The following is a 25,475-nucleotide window of genomic DNA, read 5'->3' on the forward strand; positions in this document are numbered from 1 at the left end:
TAACCCCCGGATGTCACCCCAGCGCGGGGAACCCCCGGCAGGCCGCGACCCTCGCGAGGGGCGGCCATTTTCTTTTCATTCGCCTTTCAATCCGCCGTACAAATTATATTTGATGTCGCTTTGATTGTGCTCGTGTTGATATCGTTTTACGACTTCATTTTATGTAACGAGTGCTTAATTTTATTGCTCCTTGTACTGTACTAAATTGACATTGACATTAATTTTCAATTTGACGTTATGTTTTTTACGCAGGTGCGAAGACGTTTGCCATATTTCTATGGTTTAACAATATGGAATTTTGATGTGTAGAATTACGTGTTTATTATGTGTGACAGGGAATTAAATATAAGATGATTTCGGTTGACATATTTTATCGGATTATTCTATTGTTAACCCCAAAGCTGGGGTACAAAAGACCCCGGCTCCATCTTGAGACTCAACCTGATGACGTATAATTCGCTAAGCAGCGTCATTTACATTTGCATGTAAAATCAGCTCACTCTGGCAGAGACGGTAATTCCTAATCCTGTTGGAATATCGTAGGCAGAAAACTGGGGTTCGCAGATTAAAAAATTAGTAGGCAATTTTAGATTTTACCTTTCATTTTGCTCTTTATTTCAAATAGTGACTGCCCTGAAAAACCTAATATGTAGTAATTGACGGGAGATCTACAGTTTTAGGCCGATACATTTGAATGACTCGAATGAAACACTTTGATGTTTACTAAGCGAGTTTCAAAGCGATACAGTGCGGCATTAAATCGCGCACAAAAACGCTCAAAAGTCAAAACATATTCGAGCGATACAAAAATAAACGCAATCGTATCAAACGATATCGAATCAATGGGATAGAAGGCGCGGGGCGAATTGGGAGTAAAATGAGTTGTGAAAACGTCTGACGCGCCGTAGTAGGTATACGGTACAATACCCCGCACCGCGCACGTAGTGTTGCCAGAACTAAAATGCCAATTTGAGTTAGTGCCAAAGCGTGGTAGCCTTTTAATTTTTTTTATAAAAAGCGACAAAAGCACAGATTTTGAGTTATAGAGGGTAAGAAACTTTTTTTAATATTGTCTTTGTCTGGCTATAGACGATACCGATTAGATGAAATGCTCCAAAAAGTTTATAATCTCATCTCAGCGTTGATTGAAGCTGTGAAAAATTAACACAATCTAGTTTTTTGTCAAAATTTTGCGAGGTAAAGGTCATTGAAGTGCATCTGGCAATATCGCCTCGAGGCAGGTATTCGCGTTATGCCATTAGCAGCGGGGTGCCACCCCTGACAATGTACAATGCATCTTATATTGTAAGACATAAAACACAATTTCGTACGGCAGTAAATTCGGGATCGATTATTTGAACAAACAAGCAATAAATCATCTAGTCTTACGTAGGGTTGCCACATAAAAAATAAATAAAATGTAAAGGTTGTTATATCATAAAATGTAGTAATTTATCTACTAGTTGTTAATAATAATTATTGGTCTTTGTTTTGTCGCTACTCGCTAGCCAATCAAAGGCTAGTGAAGACATACACTAATGCCGAAAGAACTCATAAACCGAGCATACATGTTATTTTCTAATATTATTATTTTTATAGAATGATAATAATAAAAGTGATGCTTAATTCTTAAAAACATAATTTTAAGTAGATAATGTACTTACTTAATTATTTTATTCCGTTATAATTTGTCATATAAGTGCAGAGTACATCTCCACTCTCTCTTCATACAAAATATTAAGTCATTATTAAAGATTTGAGTTGAAGGGCCAGTGAGCCCTTGGCCCCTCGCCAGCCCTACTCGCATACCTGCGGGGATCGATACGAAAAGGTCTCCTACTTGAAACAAAAGGGAAGTGACCTTTTTTTCAATAATATTCCTTTTTGTTTGTCATTCATAATAATTTATTGGGTACAAGGAGAAACGTTTTTTGTTCGAAACACAGATTTTTGGAAAGTTTTATTGATTTGTTTAATTTTAAACGACTGGCAATCGGCATCTGTTGTAAGAATGTTGAGTAAAAAACTACTCCTTTTTTTACACAGCAGGCAGCATTCAGGAACATTTTTTTGTAATATACACTTGCGTGCAAAAAAATCGACCCACCTCTCTCCTTATGATTCAAACTGGTAATAACTCAAGAAATATAATTAGTATTAAATAAATGTTGGTATCGTTTTAAAGGTAATACAATAAGGATTTAATTATTGCTATAGTTATTGTAACTGTAAATTGTTTACTAATTCTACAGCCTTAAAACAAAAACCGGTCAGTTTGGCATAACATTTTAGTAGGCGATTAACGACATCTTTCTTGTAAAAAACACTAACAAATTGATTTCAATAGCTCGTAGTGCCACCCATTACCCTAATTTAGGTTTCCATCCGGGTTTTTCTTGACCTTATCAAAGTTATGATGAACTCCTGAGCGATACTATGCCGATCTTCTTGTACAGCCACCCGGAGGTCCTGAAGGGTATCTGCGGCAAGAGTCCGGGCCCTGACCCTCCTTTTGAGTTCTCCCCATGGGTGCTCAATAGGATTATGGTTAGGACTCCTTGCTGGCCAGTCCAAACCCGAAATTTCTACGTCGGATAAATATTGACGAACTTTCGTAGAAACGTGCGGTCGAGCATTGTTCTACATCAATATGAAACCTTCATCAACAAAACCAGCACGTGGCACCGCATGTTGTCCCAGTACGCCCTGAATGTAGCGATAGGTACTCAAAGTGCCAAGGCGCGGCCCGGTTACGAACTCAGGATTGGTTTATGCATCAAAAGAAATCTCGCCCCATACAGTCCCCGAACACCTACCAAATGGAAGCCTTTCGTCAATGCACGCCTGCGCAAATCATTCTCCTTATCTACGGTATGCTTTTCTGCGACCATCGTTACCATAAAGACTGATTTAGCTTTCATCAGAAAAGAGCACGACCCGCCGTTGCCCCAATGAAAAATCAACATGAGAACGTGCGAAACTAAGCTGCGCTTGACTGTGTGCTGGGGATAATTTTGGACCGTTAGCGAGTTTTTGTGAAGTCAAATAGCTGCCTGCAAGTCTTCGTCGTACAGTCTACTCAATTACTGTAACTCATTGGACTTCTCTTGGCCGTCGTTGCACTTGAACTAAAATGAGATGTCGATTCCGCAAGGACGTTGACACCTTAAAACGGTCATCACGTTCAAATGTAGCCCAATGTCTTCCTGAACATGGTCGCATGGTAAAGTTTAGAGTCTCTAGAATACTTAGGTATACTCTTGTAACCGAAGTTCGACTTAAATTAAGACTTCTAGCCACAACTCGTTGTCTAAATTCAGCTCTTAGCAAAGCCCCTGCTTGAGAGGCTTTATTCGGAGTAATATCCATTTTGCCACAAAGAAATTACGTTAATTAAATCAAAAAAAAAATTAAATCAATAAAAATCGAGACAAAACAAAAACAATAAGATTTGACCGATTTTTCATACAGAACAAAACCGTTAAAAACTGAGTGATGGGGGTGCTTAGTGATTTGTGTCGTTTGTAGTCAAGCATGTTGGTTTTATAAAATGTAGAGTAAACGTACACATTCCCTATCATATTAACTCGCATTATTAATAAAAAGAAATAATAAATAACTATAACTTTTTAAGATATAGCGACTTGAACAGAAATGCGCGGGGTGGGTCGATTTTTTTGCACTCAAGTGTATTTTTACGGACGAGTAAAAACAAAAAAAAATTCAAATGTCTTCGGAAATTATTTGCTACTAAATACATACATTTGAAGTAGCTCCCTTTATTAATTTATTTGTTAGCTTAATAAATGGAAGAACACGGAACATATAAAATACTAAATATGTACAATTGTACATGCAAGACAATACCTAAGACCATAATGGATTAGAACATGGAATGGATTACAAAAGATCCATATTATTTTCATAATATGATTATTTCAATAATTTTCAACGTCTATTTTGGAATAGAACTGACTATTTTTACTGTGTAATTAGTAAGTCACATTAGTAGTTGGCACATGTCAGCCGGAGGTCGTTGACACCGCGAGTCGCGACACGAGACAGCCCTAGCAGTTAGCACTGTTGACGAAGTCGCGACAAAAATCTGTCGAACCAATCACACTGAACCGGGGTACTCCTTTGATAACGTATACCGTATACGGTATACCGTATAGCCAATAATTTCGACGAAGAAATGATAATATATTTTAGGGCCTGTTTCACCACTTCCCGATCTTTATCGGGATAGCCTATCCTGCACCTTTGTGCAGGATAGGCTATCCACAACTTAGAGTACGCAGCATCTGTCAAGTTAAGTTGTGGATAGCCTATGCGAAACTTATCAGGAAGTGGTGAAACAGCCCCTTAGGCCCACTTGCGCAGATCCGGGTTAAAGTTAACCCCGGATTAAACCTTATCTCTTTCGTTAAATAATTGAAGAATGTAAGACATAACACACTATTTACCCCGGTATTAACTTTAACCTGGATCTGCACAAGTGGACCTTTGCGTTGTTATTTAACGTGTTATGTCAAATCCTAATACAGTTGTTTGTCTGAATTCGCTGTCGAAATTGTCGAATACAAGTTGTCTAATTATTATCCTACCTTAAATAAGAATATTAAGAAAAGCTCCTTCTCAGTTTCTCCAAATCTGTTCCGACTTTTCTTCAATTTATCTGCCTTGTACCCAGCCTCACTATCTTTACGCTAAAAGATAAGGACAATGCTAAAGATAGGTTTGTTATGTTTATGTTCAAGATAACAGAGATAAGTGATAAGCGGTAACAATTTTGCGAAAACTGTGTGATGTGTCTAAAGTGCGGGTGTTTGTTGTGAAGGAACTCTCTAGTGTGACTTGTGAGAGCTGATTTATTATAGCCTATCTCCTTCCTCGTGGTCTACTCTACATCTGCGACAATTGACAAAATATTATATATAAAAATTGTGCAGTAGTTCGTAAGGTTAGCGATTTCAAAAGAAAAAAAAAACTTTTATAATATTTAAGTATTTTTGTTTTTGTTCGAGGCTGAACACGTTACACGAGGCAGGTCCTATCACACATTGGCATCGCTGGTATTTTCATTATGTACTTACTTTTAATTAGTCGGCCAAGAAAATAAAACTGTTTTTCTCGTAGTCCTGGCCTTTTACTACCGGATCGGGCATTCTCCGAACATGTAACTGTCATCCGTCCCTTATTTTATGACATTTTTGTGTTTTTGTCACGTCACTTTTATTTTGTTTGTTGTTACAGCAACAATAAGGAAATTAAACAAAGGACATCGCTCGTTTATGACAAAGATGTAGTGTTCTTGGTAGTAAAACTGCTAGAAGTGCACTTATAGTGTTTTATTGCCGATTGTTTGAATAAGGTTAACATATTTTAGAAATAAAACAAATTTAAAAAAAATTGGAAGTTCGAGCAAAAACTAGCTATTATTTTGATACATTGAAAATCTATTTTTTGCTTTCCTTGTAAGACATATACAGCAAATGTTCCTATACTGAAACGAAAAAGTATGTATGTTTGTTTGTCCAATAAACACTTATCATACTAGCAATAAATATTTATATTTATTAACACTTTTAATTTAACGTGCTTACGTGATCGCAGACTTACGGTGTTGTATATTTGTAGCTTCGTCAATATTTGGAACATTATCGTTTGCACCAGATTATGTCAGGCACACTTTCCAGTTTAATAGGTTAATCGTTAGTCTTACTCGATAAATGAGCTATCTAACACTGAAATAAGTTTTTAAATCGGACCTGTAGTTCCTAAGATTAAGTATAGATTTTTTAAATTATCGCTTGACAAACTCTAGTCTCGATCTAAAAGACTATGAAAAGGCTCATAATCATGGGACGATGCATGGTATAATATGGTAGTATGTGATGATGATGAATGTAATTTGCATAGTAGCATATGCTTTCCGTTCTTAAAACAACGCCGAAACTCCCAAACTTGTATCTATAAAGAATCAGGAGTTCTCTCAGCACCTTCCGAACCACGGTATACCAGGTATACCTCGGTGCAAAATCTTACTTGTTGGTAGCATATGCTTAGAATACTTCTCACGAAACCGAAGTCACCACATGTTTCCCCATAAATTTTGAGGAGTTCCTTCGATTACTTCTAGATCCTTTATCAGATCACCACTTTTGTGAATATAATACCAAATTGGGATGATACCCTACATACCAAAAAAAAAATTTTTGAAAATCGGTTAACAAACGGCGGAGTAATGGTGGAACATAAAAAAACGAACATAACACCTCCCCCATTTTGAAAGTCGGTTAAAATTGTAGCCTATGTGTTATGCTGATGTATAAGCTATATTATTGTAAAGTTTCATTAAAATCCGTTCAGTAGTTTTTACGTGAAAGAGTAACAAACATCCATACATCTATACATCCATACATCCAAACAAACTTTCGCCTTTATAATATTAGTAGGATATTACGTACGGTCGCACTCTGAGACATTTAATGATTATTAAACTTCAATATAATGAAGAGTTTGACAGATAATGTATGGGGCTTATGTCAAAATCTTCATTTAATTGCCTCTACAGTTAAGTAATTAATATTCGTCTCATAGTGCGGAAGTTGGATGTTTTCTCTGCCAGTTGCCACTCAATATGAACTATGCAGTGAAACCGATTAAGTTATTCGTTAATAAGTAAAACAGGTTGTTAGTTAAAGCTTTGGCACAGTCGCAAATCGCAATACAATAGATGTAAACAGTTTGACGTGGTTTGACCCAAAAGCCGCTGTTAACCTGACCCGCGGTTAACGTTTAACTGCACTAAACGTTTTAAACTTTAAACGCAATTAACGTTTTGTATTACTCTGTCATATTGTGTTTTACTCTCGTCTCTGGCGGACCAAACAGCGCAAGTTCTGAATCGCGAAGCTATAATAATCCTTTTCCATTTGATCCTTTTCCCCTATTATATAATGTACCTACAAAAGTAGCTCACAGAGTTAATTTTAGGATTTTGTTTTACACATTGTCCTGGAGTTGTGTTGGAGTTACGAGATGCAATAACTCGTAACAGTTTCAACTTCATCAGGAGTAGGTACGCGTCCCACTTCGCTATTTTGTCCCTTATTCCCCTGCAATAGGAGACAATAAGGTGCACCGGAAGAGTCTGCACAATGCTGCGGCAAAACTCATAGGCCATGATCGTAACTCACACGGCAGTATTGTCACACCTTAACGACAGTGGCTGGAGATAGGAAATACTGGAGACGACGTACTAAACCAGCTATACCCAACCTGCGGCCCGCCGGGACTGGCCCGCGTGATGTTATTTATCATACCAAATAATCGGCCAAGTGCGAGTTAGACTCACGCACGAAGGGTTCCGTACCATTATAGAACAAAAATAGGAAAAAATGTGTTTTTTGTATGGAATTAACTATTTAATTAATAATTTTATTTAAATTTTAATATTAATTATTAAAGTATAAAATAAATACATCTGAGTATTTTGTGATTAAATATAATTCCAGGTGCCTATTTATTGCCATCATTTATATCGAGCAAACATGGCAAAAAAAGTCGCGTTTGTTGTATGGGAGCCCCCCTTAAATATATATATTATTTTGTTTTTAGTATATTTTTTTGTTAAAGCGGCAACAGATGTACATAATCTGTGAAAAATTCATTTCTCTAGCTCTATCACCGTTCTTGAGATACAGCCTGGAGACAGACAGACGGACAGACAGACATCGACGTCTTAGTAATAGGGTCCCGTTTTTACCCTTTGGGTACGGAACCTTAAAAAGGTTGAGTACCACTGTGCTAAAGTATTGTAAATTGTAATGCTAGGACTACACAGGAGTCCCATCATACCCCGGCCGATATCCCCAATTTGCCGGGGATGCGTAAAGCATGATAAGTTAAAAAAAGGACTACACTTTCAATGTAGTATACACTGTAGAATGTACCCAGAAAGTATGTATTAGTATTCGATGGTCAATGCTTAATTTTCTACACAGTGTTGCAGATGGTGAGAAAATGTTAACCCTTTAATTGATACCTCCTTTGTGTACAACTCTGAACTCACATTAAGTTTGCTCCTGCATTATTTTGTGCGTAAAAACTCGCGGCATATTTCCTCGGAATTATGCAAACGAGTAAGCGCTAAAAACGTAAAGAGTCATGTCAGGTGGTTACAACTTGTACAGGAATGAGGAAGGCTTATTGTGGACTTACAGGAAAAACTTGTATGAGAACACCTTATTAGTGTTATGTGTTAAGTGAAATCCAATTTAAGCACATTAAGCTATAGAATTTTGCTAAATGTTGCTTCGAATAATGCGCCGAAATATGTAGTGTATTATCGTGTGGGAACCGTACATTTTTTCGTGATAAAAGCTGTCGTAATTCGTATGCTTTTTCGTGGACTCAAAGTATCCAATATGTCCTATAGCTGAGACATGTAAGGAAACACACAAAAGTACTTTTGCAATCTAAGTTATGATCTTCTATAAAAGTATCGAAAATTATAATTAAAGACACCGCATGTGAAACTACTTGGCGATACCCATGGCTGGTAAGACAAGACACTAATTATACAGGGTGTAACAAAAATAAGTGATAATACTTTAGGGTGTGTACGTGTTCCTTGTAGAGAGTTCACTGTGAAAGTAGCAGCGCTGAAAGACCAAAAATTTTTTTCACTTTTGTATGGGCAAGGGTCCGAGCGTCACGAGTTTCCCCATACAAAAGTGAAAAAATTTTTTGTTCTTTCAGCGCTGCTACTTTCACAGTGAACTCTCTACAAGGAACACGTACACACCCTAAAGTATTATCACTTATTTTTGTTACACCCTGTATATTCTGTGGTAAGACGCAGTTAGCTTATCATCAGGCGATGACTGGCTAGTGGCTTATCCATTATAAGAACTGATGATTATAAATATTTTAATAAATAATTAATATTATCTGTTTACACATTCGAAACATTTCAAAACATCATCACTCATAAACAATTAATGTCGCTTATAATGGCGGCTCGACACGACACGGATAGTACAAAATATGTCAGGTGTAAAGGTTTAAAGTAATGGCCACCGTTAGTGTGGCCCTCCTGTCGCCCGCGCCGTCATGTCGCCAACCCGTCCATTTGAATTTAGAATTCCTTAGGGATACCAAAAATAAAAAATCCGTACGAAAATTAAAATAAGTTAGGCGCGCGTCACTTGGTGGTAGTTTTCATAGAGTGGCTCCGAAGGTCTATAATCTATATCAGATCCTGAAACGTCGTATGGCAAGAACCTTCCTTGCTTAATTCTCTACGAATTAATAAAAACGTCATCGAAATAGAACCAATAGTATTTAAGAAAATCGTGGACAAACATACAGATCTAACTAAGACAGAACTTTTTTAATCGATTAAAAACTTGCACTTTACAAGTGAAAATGCTATATTCTACGCGTAGAGATCAGAAGTTGAAGTAATATTTGTGACAAGTCTTGTGCCTTTGTCCTCAACGTTCAAACTTTCTCTTCTCAACTCCAAAGCGTTTGAAACTTGCTCGTATAGGTGACATTTATTTTTAAACCCGCGACAAATGAAAAAGGGTGTTATTAGCATAGTTAATTTGAACTATGTTATAAGTTTGATATTGTGTTTGTCTGCATGTGGGATTGTTGCATCCAAACGGGTGGACCTATTCTGATCAAGTTTTATTTCGATTAAGAATGATCTTAGCGATAGTTCACCATCACCAGCTCGCTCACTGCTGGTGATTTCTTTTTTAATTTCTCAATTTAATTTTTACGTATATTGAAATCACAACCAAACCTGTACCTATTTGCTAGATTCTAACATAGCCAGTTGGCATTAGCACTAACAAACGCTATAGTCACGCGACTTTATACTAATGACTTAATTAAACGCCGACTTATATTCTGAGCGGGAAATATTTTTAAAATGGCTGAAAAGTCGTGAAAAATTTAACGGTTTTATAAGTGTGATGTGTCGGGTTACTCGGGTACGGCACGCAAAAACGAATTATGCCAGCGTTATAAATTAATTTTGTTTTAGGTTGTAAATAATGTTTATTATTCAGTTAAAAGTAACAACAGTTTGACGTTTAATTTGTGGAATTGAAATGTGTGCTTTGCTTCGTAAATTCTAGTTTTTCTAGCCTAATTAGCAAGTTATTTATTATAATTATTATTATTATTATGTTACACGTCAATCAACAAGTCTTCTCATTGTTTTTAGATTTTAAAAGCCTAGAGAGCTAATAATGCAATAAGTAACATTATATTTTGTATTAATGGAGTACGAATTATTATTCTAAAGGCGAAAGTTTGCTTGGATGTGTGGATGTATGGATGTTTGTTACTCTTTCACGCAAAAACTACTGAACGGATTTTAATGAAACTTTATAATAATATAGCTTATAGTTACGTCAGAATAACATTTAGGTTACAATTTTAACCGACTTTCAAAATGGGGGAGGTGTTATGTTCGTTTTTTATGTTCAACGATTACTCCGCCGTTTGTTAACCGGTTTTCAATTTTTTTCTTTCAATAGGGTTTATCATCCCAATTTGGTATTATATTCACAAAAGTGGTGATCTGATGAAGGATCCATAAGTAATCGAGGGAACTCCTCAAAATATGGAAACATGTGGTGACTTCGGTTTCGTGAGAAGTATTCTAAGCATATGCTACAAACAAGTAAGAATTTGCACCAAGGTATACCTGGTATACCGTGGTTCGGAAGGTGCTGAGAGAACTCCTGATTCTTTATAGATACAAGTTTGAAGGTTTCTTCGTTGTCTTAAGAACGGAAAGCATATGCTACTATGCAAATTACATTCATCATCATCATCATCATCACCACCATATTAAGTATACCCAATATATATGTATCGTCCCATGATTATGAGCATATTATGAGCCTATTATTGGTACTTTTCATAGTCTTTTAGCTCGAGACTCGAGTTTGTCAAGCGAAAATTAAAAAAAATATATATATTTAATATTACAAATCTGAAGAGTTTGTTTACTTGAACTAGATAGCTCATATTTTATCGAGTAAGGAGTACTTATAGACTATAGGCTATATATTGTCACGCTAAGACTAATACGACTGAATAAACTCAGGAAAAGGTGGAAAAAACGGGGGAAAATATTAGAAAGCGTTTATGTCACGAACTACTGGAGAAATTTTTATGGCAATATTTGGCACAGGTATAGAGTAGACCACGTGAAGGGACATAAGCTATTTTTTGTGGGAAAATGTACGGTTTCCATTAAATTCCTTATTTACGCGGGCCAAGCCGCGCGGGACATCTAGTATAGTAGGTACAGTATAATATTCTGTGATCTGGCGCGCGCTGGCCGCCGGCCAAGGGTGCGACTGCTACAGCTACTGGACCTAAATGCCGGAAGACTGTTCACTTTCCCCACACGTATTACATTTCATATTCAATTCAAAGTTAATATAGTTCTGGCCCGAAAAGAAATATTAATAACTTTATAGATATTATGTCGCAGCCAACTGGTTAAAGTAGCCGTTCGTAGCTAGATTTCTGAAATGTTCACAGATTGTGTGTATCTTTTGCCGCTATAACAACAAAATATACTAAAAATAGTTTTTATTATTCGTAGCTAAAAACAAAATAAATTAAATATTTAGGAGGGGCTCCCATACAACTCACGAATTATTTTTTTTGCTATTTTTTGCTTGATATCAGTAATGGCAATAGGTAGGCAGTTAGGCACTTGAAATGTTCAGAAAATACTAAGTTATATTTATACTTTAATAATTAATAATCAAATTTAAATAAAATAAATAATTAAGGGCCCCCCCCTCCCATACAAAAAAACCACATCTATAATGGTACGGAACCCTTCGTGCGCGAGTCCAACTCGCACTTGGCCGATTTTTTTATTAATTTCCAGACTATATTACAATCTTAAGTTAGTTCTTATTTAAACTGAGAAGTAATAGAAATTAAATATTTTAATGCAAATAATGTTAAAATAATTTTAAAATGAGAGATTTAAGCAAACTTTTGTCTAATTAGAATTCAGCACCGCTTATTATTGTGTTAATAATTAATTATTCAGATCATCACCGAAACGGAACACCATTACAATTTACAACACAACTTTATTTTTTAATAACGATCGTTAAAATTTTACTTTAGATTTTCGTCTAGCAATAAAATAGGCACTAGGTACTTTCGTATCTAAATTATATGGAAAAATATAAGGAGAACAGGTCTATAGAGCTAGGTTTAGATAAGCTTGATACATAACATTAGAAATAATTGCTAGATGAATATCTTATATCCAATCTGAAAATAGGGAAACCGACGAGGTATGAAATAAGAAAACCGAACATGGAGCCTCCTTTTTTTAGAAGTCCGTTAAAGAACCTCGTTATCTCACAATTTTTACTGACCACTGCGGTTAGGATTAGGTCTACAACCCTCCCCTAATGTCAATCCCAAGTCATATTAATGTTAGTACTTAAAGCAGTAAGGTCTTATCACACGAGACAGACTGGCAAGAGTGGAATCCCATAATATGATAATTCAGAAAAATTTACAGTAAGTATAGCATTTACATCAAAATAAATTTTAATGGAGATAATAGTGGGTACAAAAGAAAACTGTTACATATTATCATTTATCACTTCTGAGAAAGTTTATTATTCGGTCTTGTCAATATTAACATGTTATTATAGCTTGAAGGACGTTCAACTCAATTAGTTTGATTTCGTATGATTTGCATAATACATAGTAATTGTAACTTGATTTTGGTTACTTCTTTTTTCGGGTTCCGTACCCAAAGGGTAAAAACGGGACCCTATTACTGAGACTTCGATGTCTGTCCGTCTATCCGTCTGTCTCCAGGCTGCTACTCAAGAACGGTAATAGCTAGAGACTTTAAATTTTCACAGATTATGTATTTCTGTTGCCGCTATAAGAACAAATACCTACTAAAAACAAAATAAATTAAATATTTAAGGGGGCTCCCATACAACAAACATGATTTTTCAATCATTTTTTGCTCGGTATCAATGATGACAACAAGTAGGCACTTGAAATTTTCACAAAGGCCATAATTATACATATATGTAATTTAATAATTATTAATAATATTTAAATGAAATAAAAATTTAAGGGGGTTCCCATACAAAAACACAATTTTGGCCGATTTTTGCTCTATAACGGTACGGAACACTTCGTGCGCGAGTCCGACTCGCACTTGAGCGATTTTCTTAATTTCTGTATGACTTAAAAATAATACTACCTAGTCATAAAAGCGAGCACTTTAGATAGCAGTTATATTACTTCATATTATCGTAATGTTAACTTGCAACAGGTTACAGGGTAATGATACATTAACTACTTGTACAATCGAATTGTGTTGTCTGTGTATCCTACACATTACACACAGTTTAATCATAAACATAACAAAATGCTTTGTGTGTGAAATTAAAGGTCGCTCCCCGCATCGCTCCGACATAATTTTTTGGCTTCTTTGAGAAAGAGTGTGCGGACAAGAGAGGTCTGTTTAGACTTTAGAATTTAGACCAAGTTTATTGCATCATCGGTTCTAGTAGAACTGGAAGTGACTAGATTTTTATTGATGTTAGAGAAAAGCATATTAAGTTTCATTTTAAAATTCTTTCGAGTTCCTGACAATAATATAATATGCCACTGATCGCAGCAGCTTAATGCCTCGTATAAATTCTTGATAAACTCAATAAACTTGCTATATCCTGTCTTGTATGAAGTTATCCGTTGTAGTGATAATGTTTCGCACATGACATACATAATACATACCTACTATGTGGACGCTTTACGCGTGCGCCTACTGCTTATTACACCGTTTTAAATATTTATTTATGTTAATGATAAATGATTAGTCATTTATTATAGGGGGCGACCAACCCAAAATTGACGATTTTATAATTCATTTTTATAGCTACTTGAAAATAATCCCCGAATTGTTTCATTTTCTAAACATAGATACTTACTACATTATATTTCCAAGTTAATATTTTAACACATTGTATAAAATTCTATCATTGAGACGCTGACCTGGCGGATTTTTAAATGTTGTATATTTATCGAGTTATTAAGAAAAAACTAATTTGGCGATGATTCCGCGTCGTCCTTTTTCACCTGGCATATGAAAGACGGGCGTGAGTGTGAAGGGATAAGGACGATGTTTATTTTTTGCGTTAGACGCCCTCTACGTTTATACTATCCTAAAATTGGCGTGTACGGTGTACGTCAATCATCGAAATAAACATGAAGTGTTAATGTTTTGCTAATAATGACGAATGACGAGGCGTCGGTTTATTAGTAGTTATTAGCTGACATGAAACTGATGATGTTACTACTTACTACTCAACACTTACTGAGCCCTTAAAGTCCATATTAAGACTATACAAAATTCGTAACACAGGTGCTGAAACGAGGACAATAAATAGATTATAAGTACATAGTATATGTACGCTACTATACTCATCACTCATCAGTCACTTGTGTCAATATTGTAACCGTATTCGGTAAATTAAGCGTTGTATAGTGTACAAGCTGAGTAAGCAAGCAGCAGCCAGCATGTACTGCATACAATGCATACAATGCATACAAACATACCAGAACATTATCCAGAATTCCCGCTAATCACTGAATCACTGCTCTGCTAAAAACACACCGCAACTTCGTTTGACGCGTGGAAACCGTACCGTTTTCCGGGGAGAAAAAGTGCCTTCTAGGGCCTCACAGTATCTTAATATACAAAATTTTATAAGAAGAGTGATGGTTTAACAGACAGCTGACAGGCTGACATTGCTGACAGTCATTTATAATTTCAGCGTAGATTGTATGTTTTATAATTATTAATTTTTATTGCTATAAGTAATACTTTTAACAGTAATAATAATACACTTTTCATGCACTTTTTCCACTTTTATTAATTAACAATTATGTTTTACACGCCCGGTTTCGATAGAATCATCATCAGGTTACGGTACATTCAATATCATATAATACTTTTAATGCTTGACTTTGGCGTTTGCAATATTAAAGCATTTTCGCAGAAAGTTCTAGCAATAACATATGCGGTCCTGGATTAGTGGCATTAGTGCATTACCGGCGGTGTCCAGGCACGTTTGGGCAGTAAGCCTGAGAAAACTCCCCCATTGTTACTATTTCCATTGAACTGGAATAAACTGTAGTGTGCCGCCACTCGCAGCGGTAGCTTAGGCGACAGCGGAAAGCGTGCGGACTGCGGTCGCACTTAGAAAGATTTAATGATAACTTTAAATTAATTTAATTATATTGATAAATACTTCATACGTTTTTGATCCAATTCGTAATTCGTATAATATTTTTCTTTTGTAAAGAACAGATACCTACTGCATATTTGCCGTGTAAATATATTTTAAATACAGTAAACAAATTTTAAAAAACCTGCCGTTTACTACTTTGCATAGTTATTTTTATTTCACGGAATATATACAGTGTGTAACAAAAATAAGTGATAATACTTTAGGGTGTGTACGTGTTCCTTGTAGAGAGTTCACTGTGAAAGTAGCAGTTCTGGAAGATGAAAAATTTTTTTCATTTTTGTATGGGCAAGGGCCCGAGCGTCACGAGTTTCCCCATACAAAAGTGAAAAAAAAATTTGATCTTTCAGCGCCGCTACTTTCACAGTGAACTCTCTACAAGGAACACGTACACATCCTAAAGTATTATCACTTATTTTTGTTACACCCTGTATAGCGTATCGTACAATATGTTCCTTCAACTTACAAACCAGTACATTGGCACCTGCGTAGGTTTGTTTTCATTTCTCCGAATATACGAATGAATTAAGTAGTAAGCATTTTACATCTTTATACTTTCTAATTAATTCAAGTGTTTCGACGGGTGCAAAGTAAAAAGAGTCATCTACAAAACAGCAACTTTTCAGGAGAGCGCATAATAGGAAAAAATGCTCCCATTTTGTCAATTTCCGATCAAATTTATTGAAATTTTCATCATTGTTTCATTATTTATTAATGAATCCACATGTATATTTAATTTCTTCTAATTATGTTTAATTTACGAGATATTGTAGTTGTCTGCATCTACATTGCGCTTGAAAATATGACAACTGAGTTAACTACCACTTGGTCGTTTCTACGTGGGAATTAAAAATTATATTTATTAAAGTATTTTTACCGATTACTAGTACGATTATCAGTAACTACGTAAAGTGTAACACTTTTTATTATTATTAAAAGTAAGTTATATTATTAAAATATGTAGTTAAACGTTTTACATCTTAAACACACCAAGTTCAGAACATAATTGCGTAGATATCTTTTTCTACGTTTCCGATTCGGTGCAAGGTACACGATTTAGAAGGAAGTTAAAATATGAAATACTAGCTTTTGCTCGCGGCTTCGCTCGCGTGGAATTTGAAAATCGCGTAAATTGCAAATATTCCCGTAAGCTCCCTTAGAAACATGATGTTTTTCCAAGACCAAAAGTAGCCTATGTTACTTTTCATCCTTTCAATTAAGTTTATGCCAAAAAACAATACGATTTGTTTCTTCGTTAGAGCGTGAAGGAAGGACAAACAAACAAGTAAATAAATAAACATACTTTCCCATTTATAATATTAGTATGGATATACTTAGGAATCATTAATTTACTTTCGTAAAAATCGTATTTTCTCACAACAAAAATGAAATTCTGTGTCAATACTTTAATTATTTTAAACTAATTTAAAAATTATTCAGTATCATTATCAGTACAGGAACTATGTTGTAAATTATTATAATTTAGGCAGAGGCTTATTAAGTCTTTGTACTTGGCACTTGTAAGCATGATGGGTTCATTATAACATCATAAGCATCGCCGGACGTTTTACACCATCGGAGGGGTGCATACGATTCTTCAGAACACAAAATGAAATTTTATTTCAACGATTTCTCAATTGCTTCTCGTGATCACAGAGATTCCAAAACCGGTCAAAGATAAGTTAATAGAAAAACTTCGCGAGAACTTGCAAATGATATGATGTTACGCAGGTTGCAATTTACCATTTCTGGACTGATGTAATTGTTTACCTAAATTTTGTCGTAATTTACGTCTCGTATCAATACACGTGTCTTTATTTCTCAATCGCCTTTTCTTTAGATCAATATTTAACTGACGTCTTTTTCTACCGTTTAACGAGGAAGGCGTAGAACATTCACTTGATGCCTCCACTGCCGAAGAAGCATCAATGGTGTTGTCTATAGAAGATTTAAAGTTTGAGAGGGACAATATACTCGATGGCCTGTTTGAGTTAATAAACTCAAGCAGGTCATAGATTATATGAGATCAAAGTATCTGTTTAATAAAAAAGAATATATAATATTTTGATCTAATACTGATAATGGACGCGGCGGACTTGAAGTGATGAACTGTATTCTGAGGGTGTTGGCGTATTTGTTAATCTGCTGAGATCGACAAATTTTCAAAATCATTTTATATTTCAGACTGAGAGTGAACTGGTGTGACTGGCCTAGAGTATTCAGATCATGGGGACTTATCTTACAAAGTTAACTTATATTAATTTGTCTTCATCGGTGACACATCAAGGTTTTCTATAAGATGTTCAATAATTTCATCGGGCAACACAGTATTTTGCTCGATAAATCTATCACTTATGGTCTGAAAACTTTCAACTTCTTTAAAAAGTCGTTTTGGACTTTCTGAACATGAAAAAACAGTAAAAAATAACAGTAACAAATTAGAAGTCAATTAATATAGCTAACAATAAGAATTAACATAAATAGGTACTCATAAACATAATAAACAATACTAATTTGCAAAAGTAAATTGAGACATCTAAATCACAATCGCAACGTAGAAAAAGCTATATGGCAGATAGCCGCTTATGCCGCATAACATGACCCCCGCGCGTCCCGCGTATAGACGACCAGCGGTAGTTATCCGCATCTACATCGTGCAATTTCACAAAACAAGAGTAGATGTCTTCTTTTACGTGACAAAAGTACCAAAAATAAGGTGATATTTGAATTTTTGTTTTTGGTATGTTGTAGAACATGATATTTTAAGCTAGTTTCTACAAAAAAACGAAAAACTCAAAATTGCAGATGACTTTTTTTACTTTGCACCCGTCGGTTTGTTGAATATACTGCGTGAAATTTTAATGGTTGTTTTCCCGCAGTATTCTATCTTAGTAGTACAATGATAGTACTACTATAAAATATAAACGTCACGTTGTATTATATTTCCTTGATTATATTTTTTCGTCATCTGAATCACTTCAATCTGAAGCAAACATATTATTTTCTTTAGTGGTCTTTGGCCTACCACAAATTCACTGTGTCATACAGACGCGAATAATTATATTAATTTATGGTCATATTAAATAACTAGTCATGGAAAATACATGACTCTCGATTCCCGAATCCCGAAGCTCGCGTCCTCATCCGCTTTCCGCTAACCGCCAACACTAGCGCCAGTCGCCACTCCCTGTTGCTGGAATCGGCGAGTTTTACGATCGAGTATTGACTGCCGGCCGGTGGTGAACGTCCGAGCTAATTGTTCAAACACCGTGCCTATTGTTGGTGGAGTTATGATGATTGCGCCCGTAACGTGACACCTTTATGCGCTTTATAATTGTACAGGTCACCCAACAAGGAGTTTCATAGGTTTTAGCTTATAAAATGGTTAAAACAATTGACTGCTCCATACGATGTGTCAATTTAATAAGTAGTTATTTTCCCAATTGCAGGTGTGCTTTACTTTATCAACAACCGATTTTTGACTTACAACATTTAAAGAATATTTTATCTGTAGTCGCGTAATGCGTTAAGAGGATTCCACACCGCCATTTTTCCCATACAAACGCTGTCCCCTGTTTCCTCCCTGGATAATGCTAGTAGAGTTATAATTTTTTTCCTGAATATCTACGGCCACTAATACAATGTCCCTATGTTTTCCTTTTTTTCATAATTTAATTATTAAATAAGATATGAACGTTCAAAAACCCAAAAAAATGGCCAGATTTTCCACTGTGTTCAAACGTCCAGAAAACAGATTTGGATAGATTATACAAAAAAAGCAAAACATAGGAACACAGCTCAATCCTTTTTTTAATCTTTAATGAAAAAAGTACTTAAATCGGTTAAGTTTTGGAGAAGGAATCAGGGGACAACGAATCGTTGATTTTCTGGATTTTCTGCAGTTGTCTCTATCGCGTTCTGCGGTATAGGCTTGAGGTAAGGGAGACAGCTATAGATATTACACGTACTTTTTTTTCATTTCTCTAGCTGCTGTGGTATCCTCTTAAGAAGGCAGCGAATGATTTTAAAATGGCTAACTTTGATAAGTTTGATTGTTTGTCAGCCTGTTTCCTCTTACATTTAGGTATTAATTTTAGTGTTTGTACCTTAGATAAATGATTGGTCTCGCGCGCGCGTTCGACCACGCGCGATACCAATCATTCATCTAAGGTTTGTACGTAAGATTCTCCTGCTTTCTTTAAGCCAGGCTTCGAAAATGGTGTATACAATACATATAATATACGTATTATCACAGCACATAAACCTATGCTGGCCCGATCGTGATATTTATTCAGCGCGCTCGGGAGCCACGTGGCGGGTGTCGTTAAACATTACCGGACATAGATTATCATGCCTTATGTACAGATACTGTACATAAGGCATGATAATCTAATGCTGCTACTGCGCGGCGTTTAAACTTATGTTAATAATAAAATGACCTTTATTCCAACCCTATAAAGGGTCTTCTTACATAAGCTCGAAGGTATATTTAACTGTGAACGTATTATACTCTAGAACGTGATGGACTGCGGAAACGCGAGCTTCTTATAGTAGGACATTAGGCTTCAAAGCGGATGTCGTTGTGACTTGTAGATTTGCGAATGGAAGTAAAAGTATTAAGGATAAAAAGATCTGTGTAATGTGTATAGAATACATTATACAATACGTTGATTAGACAGCACCTTTTACAATGCCAGTATTCAGTAATTAGTTCGATACTACCTTCTATATAATTTAATAATATTATTGTATCTACATTCGTATTTGTAATTTAGAATTCATTTCATTCATTCACTGCAAAATATTTACATACCAAAAATATGAACGATTACAATATTCAGAATTCCGATTTGTAATCATTCATATTTTTTGGTATTACGTAATACGTTTGTATGAGAATTGCGAGGGCACCCGGACTCTTAATGTCCTATTCTCTGAGAGTAAATCCGTAGTTAGGCATAATCGTGCCGAGTCGCACCTCGTGGCGGGCGTTTCGTCGTAAATCGTAATCGTCACTATATTTAACGCGCATGGCTCGACTAAAATACCTAAATAACACCGACTTGTACCAATACGGCGTTCGACGAACCCGCTCAGCTCGCAGGCGTCTGTTTTTTACGAATCATTATGTGCTTTATTGGTATTTGGTACCTCATTCCACTGTGCGTCTGTGCGTCTGTGCACTGTGCACTGGACAATCGGCGATTACAAATCTTTATTTGAATACCAAATATGAAATAACGAACTACAAGCTTCTGGCTTAAAAATAAAGAAAAGGATAGTTCAATTTGGCAGCTTCACTAAGGGTGGGTTGCACCAACTAACTTTAACTATAACTTTAACTACATAATATAACTACAGTGCGAAATGTCAAATCTCTGGTTAAGGACGTCATATTTGATTTTAACCATAACCGCTCGTACAGCTACTTAAATCGACATTTTTTCGTGAAAATTTACTGTGTTGTCATAAGAAATATTTTTCCTGTCGGGTTTTACGGATAATAAAATTTTTTATACTCTCAATCCCGTTACCTGTAGCTTGAATAAAAAAATAAACGCAACAGACATCTGTCAATTTCTCCGGTCAAAGTTAAAGCTAAATTTAGCCTTAACTTTAACCACGCCTCTGGTGCAACCCACCCTTACTGTTATACTACCAGGCAATCAATAAAGAGATAATATAAATAAGAACCAATTACATAATCATGTATAGTTTATATTATATATTTTAAAGTAAAATATTAATAATTAATATAGGTACTTACTTTTCGAATTTAGATTGGATGTGAAAATTGTATATAATGATAGTAACAGTTGTCGGCCAACATGTTGGAGTAAATTGAGTCATGTAACGGCCTTGAACCAACATTAATTCGACACAATTGTGTAATTTCTCACAATGTGTTTTTCCGGGATGTTAATTTTCACACTGTGCACTGTCATGAACTCAGGATGCTAGGTATTCGTAGATCAAAACAATAATATTCATCTAGTAAATGAACTCTGCTGAGAGGTTTAGTAATTAATCAGAATAAACTCTTATAAAATCTGTACACTTTAATAATAATTATGATTACACAGTACTAGCACCAAACTGTTACTATTAACATCTGCTGCTAACATCTAATGTACCACTTTTAAAGCAAATAAATAATTGATTGATAAACGACTCGTTTGTTATAAAAGCTGGTCACCATAGACAGTGATTACTGATTACCTTACTCGAATACAAATTACAAATTGTTTACGGTGTTGTGCACAGTATTAAAGTAAAAGCACGCGTTATGTCGTCTAAGCCCTAAAGTTTTAGCAAGCAACGATTGTATCTTATTCTTAATGTTTTCCAATTCCAGATGCGGTAAAACCACAATGTGGGCCCTGGTGGTGCTGGCGGCGGTGGGGGCGGTGGCGGGGGCGCTGCAGCCGCGCTGCGAGGAGATCACCATACCCATGTGCCGCGGCATCGGCTACAACCTCACCTCATACCCCAACGTCATCGACCACGACACGCAGGAGGAGGCAGGACTTGAGGTACGAGGACGCTTTGGACGCTTTGGGGATGGCCGATGGGGAGGATGTGGAACAATACCAACAAATATGTTACTTAATAAATTCTAGTCCATGAACTCAGCTACAAATGCATATTACATCATTGTATGTCGCATTGACCTCGAGGTGTTCTCTGCGTATTTCAGGTGCACCAGTACTGGCCGCTGGTCGAGATCAAGTGCTCGCCGGACCTGAAGTTCTTCCTGTGCTCGGTGTACACGCCCATCTGCATCGAGGACTACGCCAAGCCGCTGCCCGCGTGCCGCAGCGTGTGCGAGCGCGCGCGCGCCGGCTGCGCCCCGCTCATGCAGAAGTACGGGTTCCAGTGGCCGGAGCGCATGGCGTGCGAGCGACTGCCACGCGTCGGCGACCCCGACCAGCTATGCATGGAGGAGACCGACCGGCCGGAGCCCGAGCCGCCGCGCCCACCCCCGCGCCGCCCCCCGCCCCGCCCCTGCAAGGACCCAAAAAACTGCGAGACCGGCCCCGCTGCCGCCGCCGAGGACGAGTGCGCGTGCGCGTGCCGGGCGCCGCTGGTGCCCGTGCGCGCGCCCAACGCCAGCGTGGCCGGCCTACCCGACTGCGCGCTGCCATGCCGCGGCCCCTTCTTCACGGCCGAGGAGAAGGAGTTCGCGGCGGTGTGGGTGGCGCTGTGGGCCGGCCTGTGCGCCGCCAGCACGCTCGCCACGCTCACCACCTTCCTCATCGACTCGCAGCGGTTCAAGTACCCCGAGCGGCCGATCGTGTACCTGTCGGCGTGCTACTTCATGGTGGCGCTGGGCTACCTGGCGCGGCTGGCGGTCGGCCACGAGGCGGTCGCGTGCGACGGCACGCTGCTGCGCACGTCGGCCGACGGCCCTAGCGCCTGCACGCTCGTCTTCGTGCTCGTCTACTTCTTCGGCATGGCGTCGTCCATCTGGTGGGTGGTGCTGTCGTTCGCGTGGTTCCTGGCGGCCGGCCTCAAGTGGGGCAACGAGGCGATCGCCGGCCACGCGCAGTACTACCACCTGGCCGCGTGGCTCGTGCCCGCCGCCAAGACGGTGGCCGTGCTGCTCGCCGGCGCCGTCGACGGCGACCCGGTGGCCGGCATCTGCTCCGTCGGCAACTCCTCCCCCGAGAACCTGCGCAAGTTCGTGCTCGCGCCGCTCGTCGTGTACTTCGCGCTCGGCGCCACGTTCCTGATGGCCGGCTTCGTGTCGCTGTTCCGCATCCGCTCTGTCATCAAGCGGCAGGGCGGCGTCGGCGCCGGCTCCAAGGCGGACAAGCTCGAGAAGCTGATGATCCGCATCGGCGTGTTCAGCGTGTTGTACGCGCTGCCGGCGGGCGTGGTGATCGGCTGCCTGGCGTACGAGGCGAGCGGGCGCGAGCGCTGGCTGCGGCGCGTGGCGTGCGGCGCGGCGTGCGGCCCGCGCCCGCTCTACTCGGCGCTCATGCTCAAATACTTCATGGCGCTGGCGGTGGGCATCACGTCGGGCGTTTGGATCTGGTCGGGCAAGACGCTGGAGTCGTGGCGGCGCGTATGGCGCGGCCCGCGCGCGCCCCCGCCCGCGCACCGTGCGCTCGTCAAGGGGGCGGTGTGACGGGGCCCCGCGGCGCCCCCCGCGCCGCCGCCCCCCGCCGCCGCCCCCGCGCCGCTCGCCCCGCCGCCGCCATCCGCGCCGTCGGCCCGCTCGGCGCTAACGGCGCAGCCGCTGTCGGACTACGGGCCGGTATAGTCGGCGCGCCGCTCGACCAGCGCGAGGACGTTCCCGTGCGCCGGCCGGGCCGCGCCGCCCGCGGGCCGTCGCTTCCGACGCGAGAACTGATCAGTGAACCGAACCGATTGTGCGAGGTGAAGTGCGCCCGCGCCGTCTAGTCGTAGAAACCGGCGCGGGCGGTATATACGTAACTAGTGTAAGGACCGTGTCGCAGGAGCGCGACCGGACGTCTGCGCGCCCGGGGCCGGCGGACTGCGAGTGAGGCGACCACGAAGTCGGCGCCGCCGCCGGCCCGACATTGTTGTGTCGGCTCGAACGTAGCCGCACACGTACGAAGTTATACGTATACGTAGCATGTTAGTGAGTCGCGAGCGCGAGCTCCGCACGACAGGGACGACCTAGATCGCATGTTACAAATTAATTATAATGTTATTGTGTATTTAAATTACCTCGTGACTGTATCGGAATAAAACTTTTTTTACTACATCAAATTTTGTAAAGGATACTTCGACTGTCTTCTCGAGCGGCTTCTGTTACAAACTTTTTCAATCGCTGACATCTAGCAGTGGTAATTAAAACTTAATTATGAATTCGAATCTAGGCAATTCAAGAAGACAGTTCTATATCCTCGGCTAGCAACAACTTTTGAGGTTTGTTAATTAAATAGAGTAAGAACGACACAAATACTGTATTGTTAGTAAGACTGCCTGCTCCTGTGCCCAGCCTCATACAGTGCCGACATCTTGGGATGATAATACAATGTAAATAGTACTGCTTTATCTTGCCTCCCTGTCATTCCAACGACAGTATTGGCGGTTCCGCAAGCGAAATTTCTACCGCACTGTACCTGCTTTATCGACCGGTCGTGCATAATCTGTGCCATAGAGATGGAATATCTACTATTTAAAAGTCACGGTTGGTCGGTAAAACAGTCTACAGCAAATCACACCAAGCCTGAAATAATATAAGAGCAGGAATAATTGCATGGTAAAGATAATAATTGACAGAGTCCAGTGTAAACTGCTGTGAAGATTGAAAGTGAGTTTCAGTAGAGTGCACCGAAGCATTAACCTGTAACACTGCCATCTATTGTTGTAATATAGAACTAATTTAATGTCACCTGACCCAGGTGGGTACTTATAAATATGTTGTATAGTAGATCGTCATGTTCTTAATTTCATATCGATTTTAATGATAGCGTCCGTCAAAGAGTTTATGTTATAATTAATATTTATATACGAAAATAGTCTGCAACATTCGAGTATTTGATCATAGTTACAGCAATCGTGGTAGCAGTAGTCCAAACCACAGGAAGAGTCACAATATTTCACAGACGAAATTTGCTTGAAATTTGTTACTGGACTAATATTTTGGACTACAGTAGCGCTAGCTCGGCGACCAGCGGAAAAGCGAAAGTATGGACAAACTGTGGAAATAAACCTAAGGTGCGTTCCGATATTTTTTCGTTCCGAAAAATTCAATTAAAATGCCACTTTATGACACACTATAGTATATGTCATAATGTAGGATATTATTTGAATTTTTAGAACTATAGTCTGTCATAAAGTGGCTTTTTAATTGAATTATTAGGAACTAAAAAAGATCGGAACGGCACCTTAACTTTATCTCCACAGTTTGTGACTATAGTCTGTCATAAAGTGGCATTTTAATTGAATTTTTCGGAACGAAAAAATATCGGAATAGCACCTTAGGTTTATTTCCACAGTTTGTCCATACTTTTGCATTTCCGCTGGTCGCCGTGCTAGCTCTACGTGTGTCTATAAAACTGCTGTTTCAATGAGTGCATATTTATTGCTCTTACCTATAGCAACTTTTTGTAATTATTGCCAATGTTTGTAATTGGGAATTTTCTACATTTC

At 38.6% G+C, this 25,475-nt stretch overlaps 1 protein-coding gene and 1 long non-coding RNA gene across 2 annotated transcripts in view; both read left to right on the top strand.

Moving 5' to 3' along the window:
- Positions 1 to 23,484, top strand: part of LOC121738934 (frizzled-2) — a 36,115-nt gene extending 12,631 nt beyond the window's left edge. The window contains exons 2-3 of the mRNA XM_042131214.1: positions 21,703 to 21,880; positions 22,045 to 23,484. Coding sequence (XP_041987148.1) covers positions 21,719 to 21,880; positions 22,045 to 23,478 — 1,596 coding nt within the window. The 5' untranslated portion in view covers positions 21,703 to 21,718 and the 3' untranslated portion in view covers positions 23,479 to 23,484. The remainder of the gene's footprint in view (positions 1 to 21,702; positions 21,881 to 22,044) is intronic.
- LOC121738935 lies at positions 4,799 to 24,975 on the top strand. Its single transcript, XR_006037366.1, has 4 exons — positions 4,799 to 4,810; positions 17,540 to 17,546; positions 21,612 to 21,618; positions 24,610 to 24,975. It is a non-coding gene; the product is annotated as an uncharacterized LOC121738935 (long non-coding RNA).
- The last annotated feature ends 500 nt before the right edge of the window (positions 24,976 to 25,475 follow it).

The sequence above is a fragment of the Aricia agestis genome, chromosome Z (genome assembly GCF_905147365.1).
Source record: "Aricia agestis chromosome Z, ilAriAges1.1, whole genome shotgun sequence".
NCBI classification, from domain to species: Eukaryota; Metazoa; Arthropoda; class Insecta; order Lepidoptera; family Lycaenidae; genus Aricia; species Aricia agestis.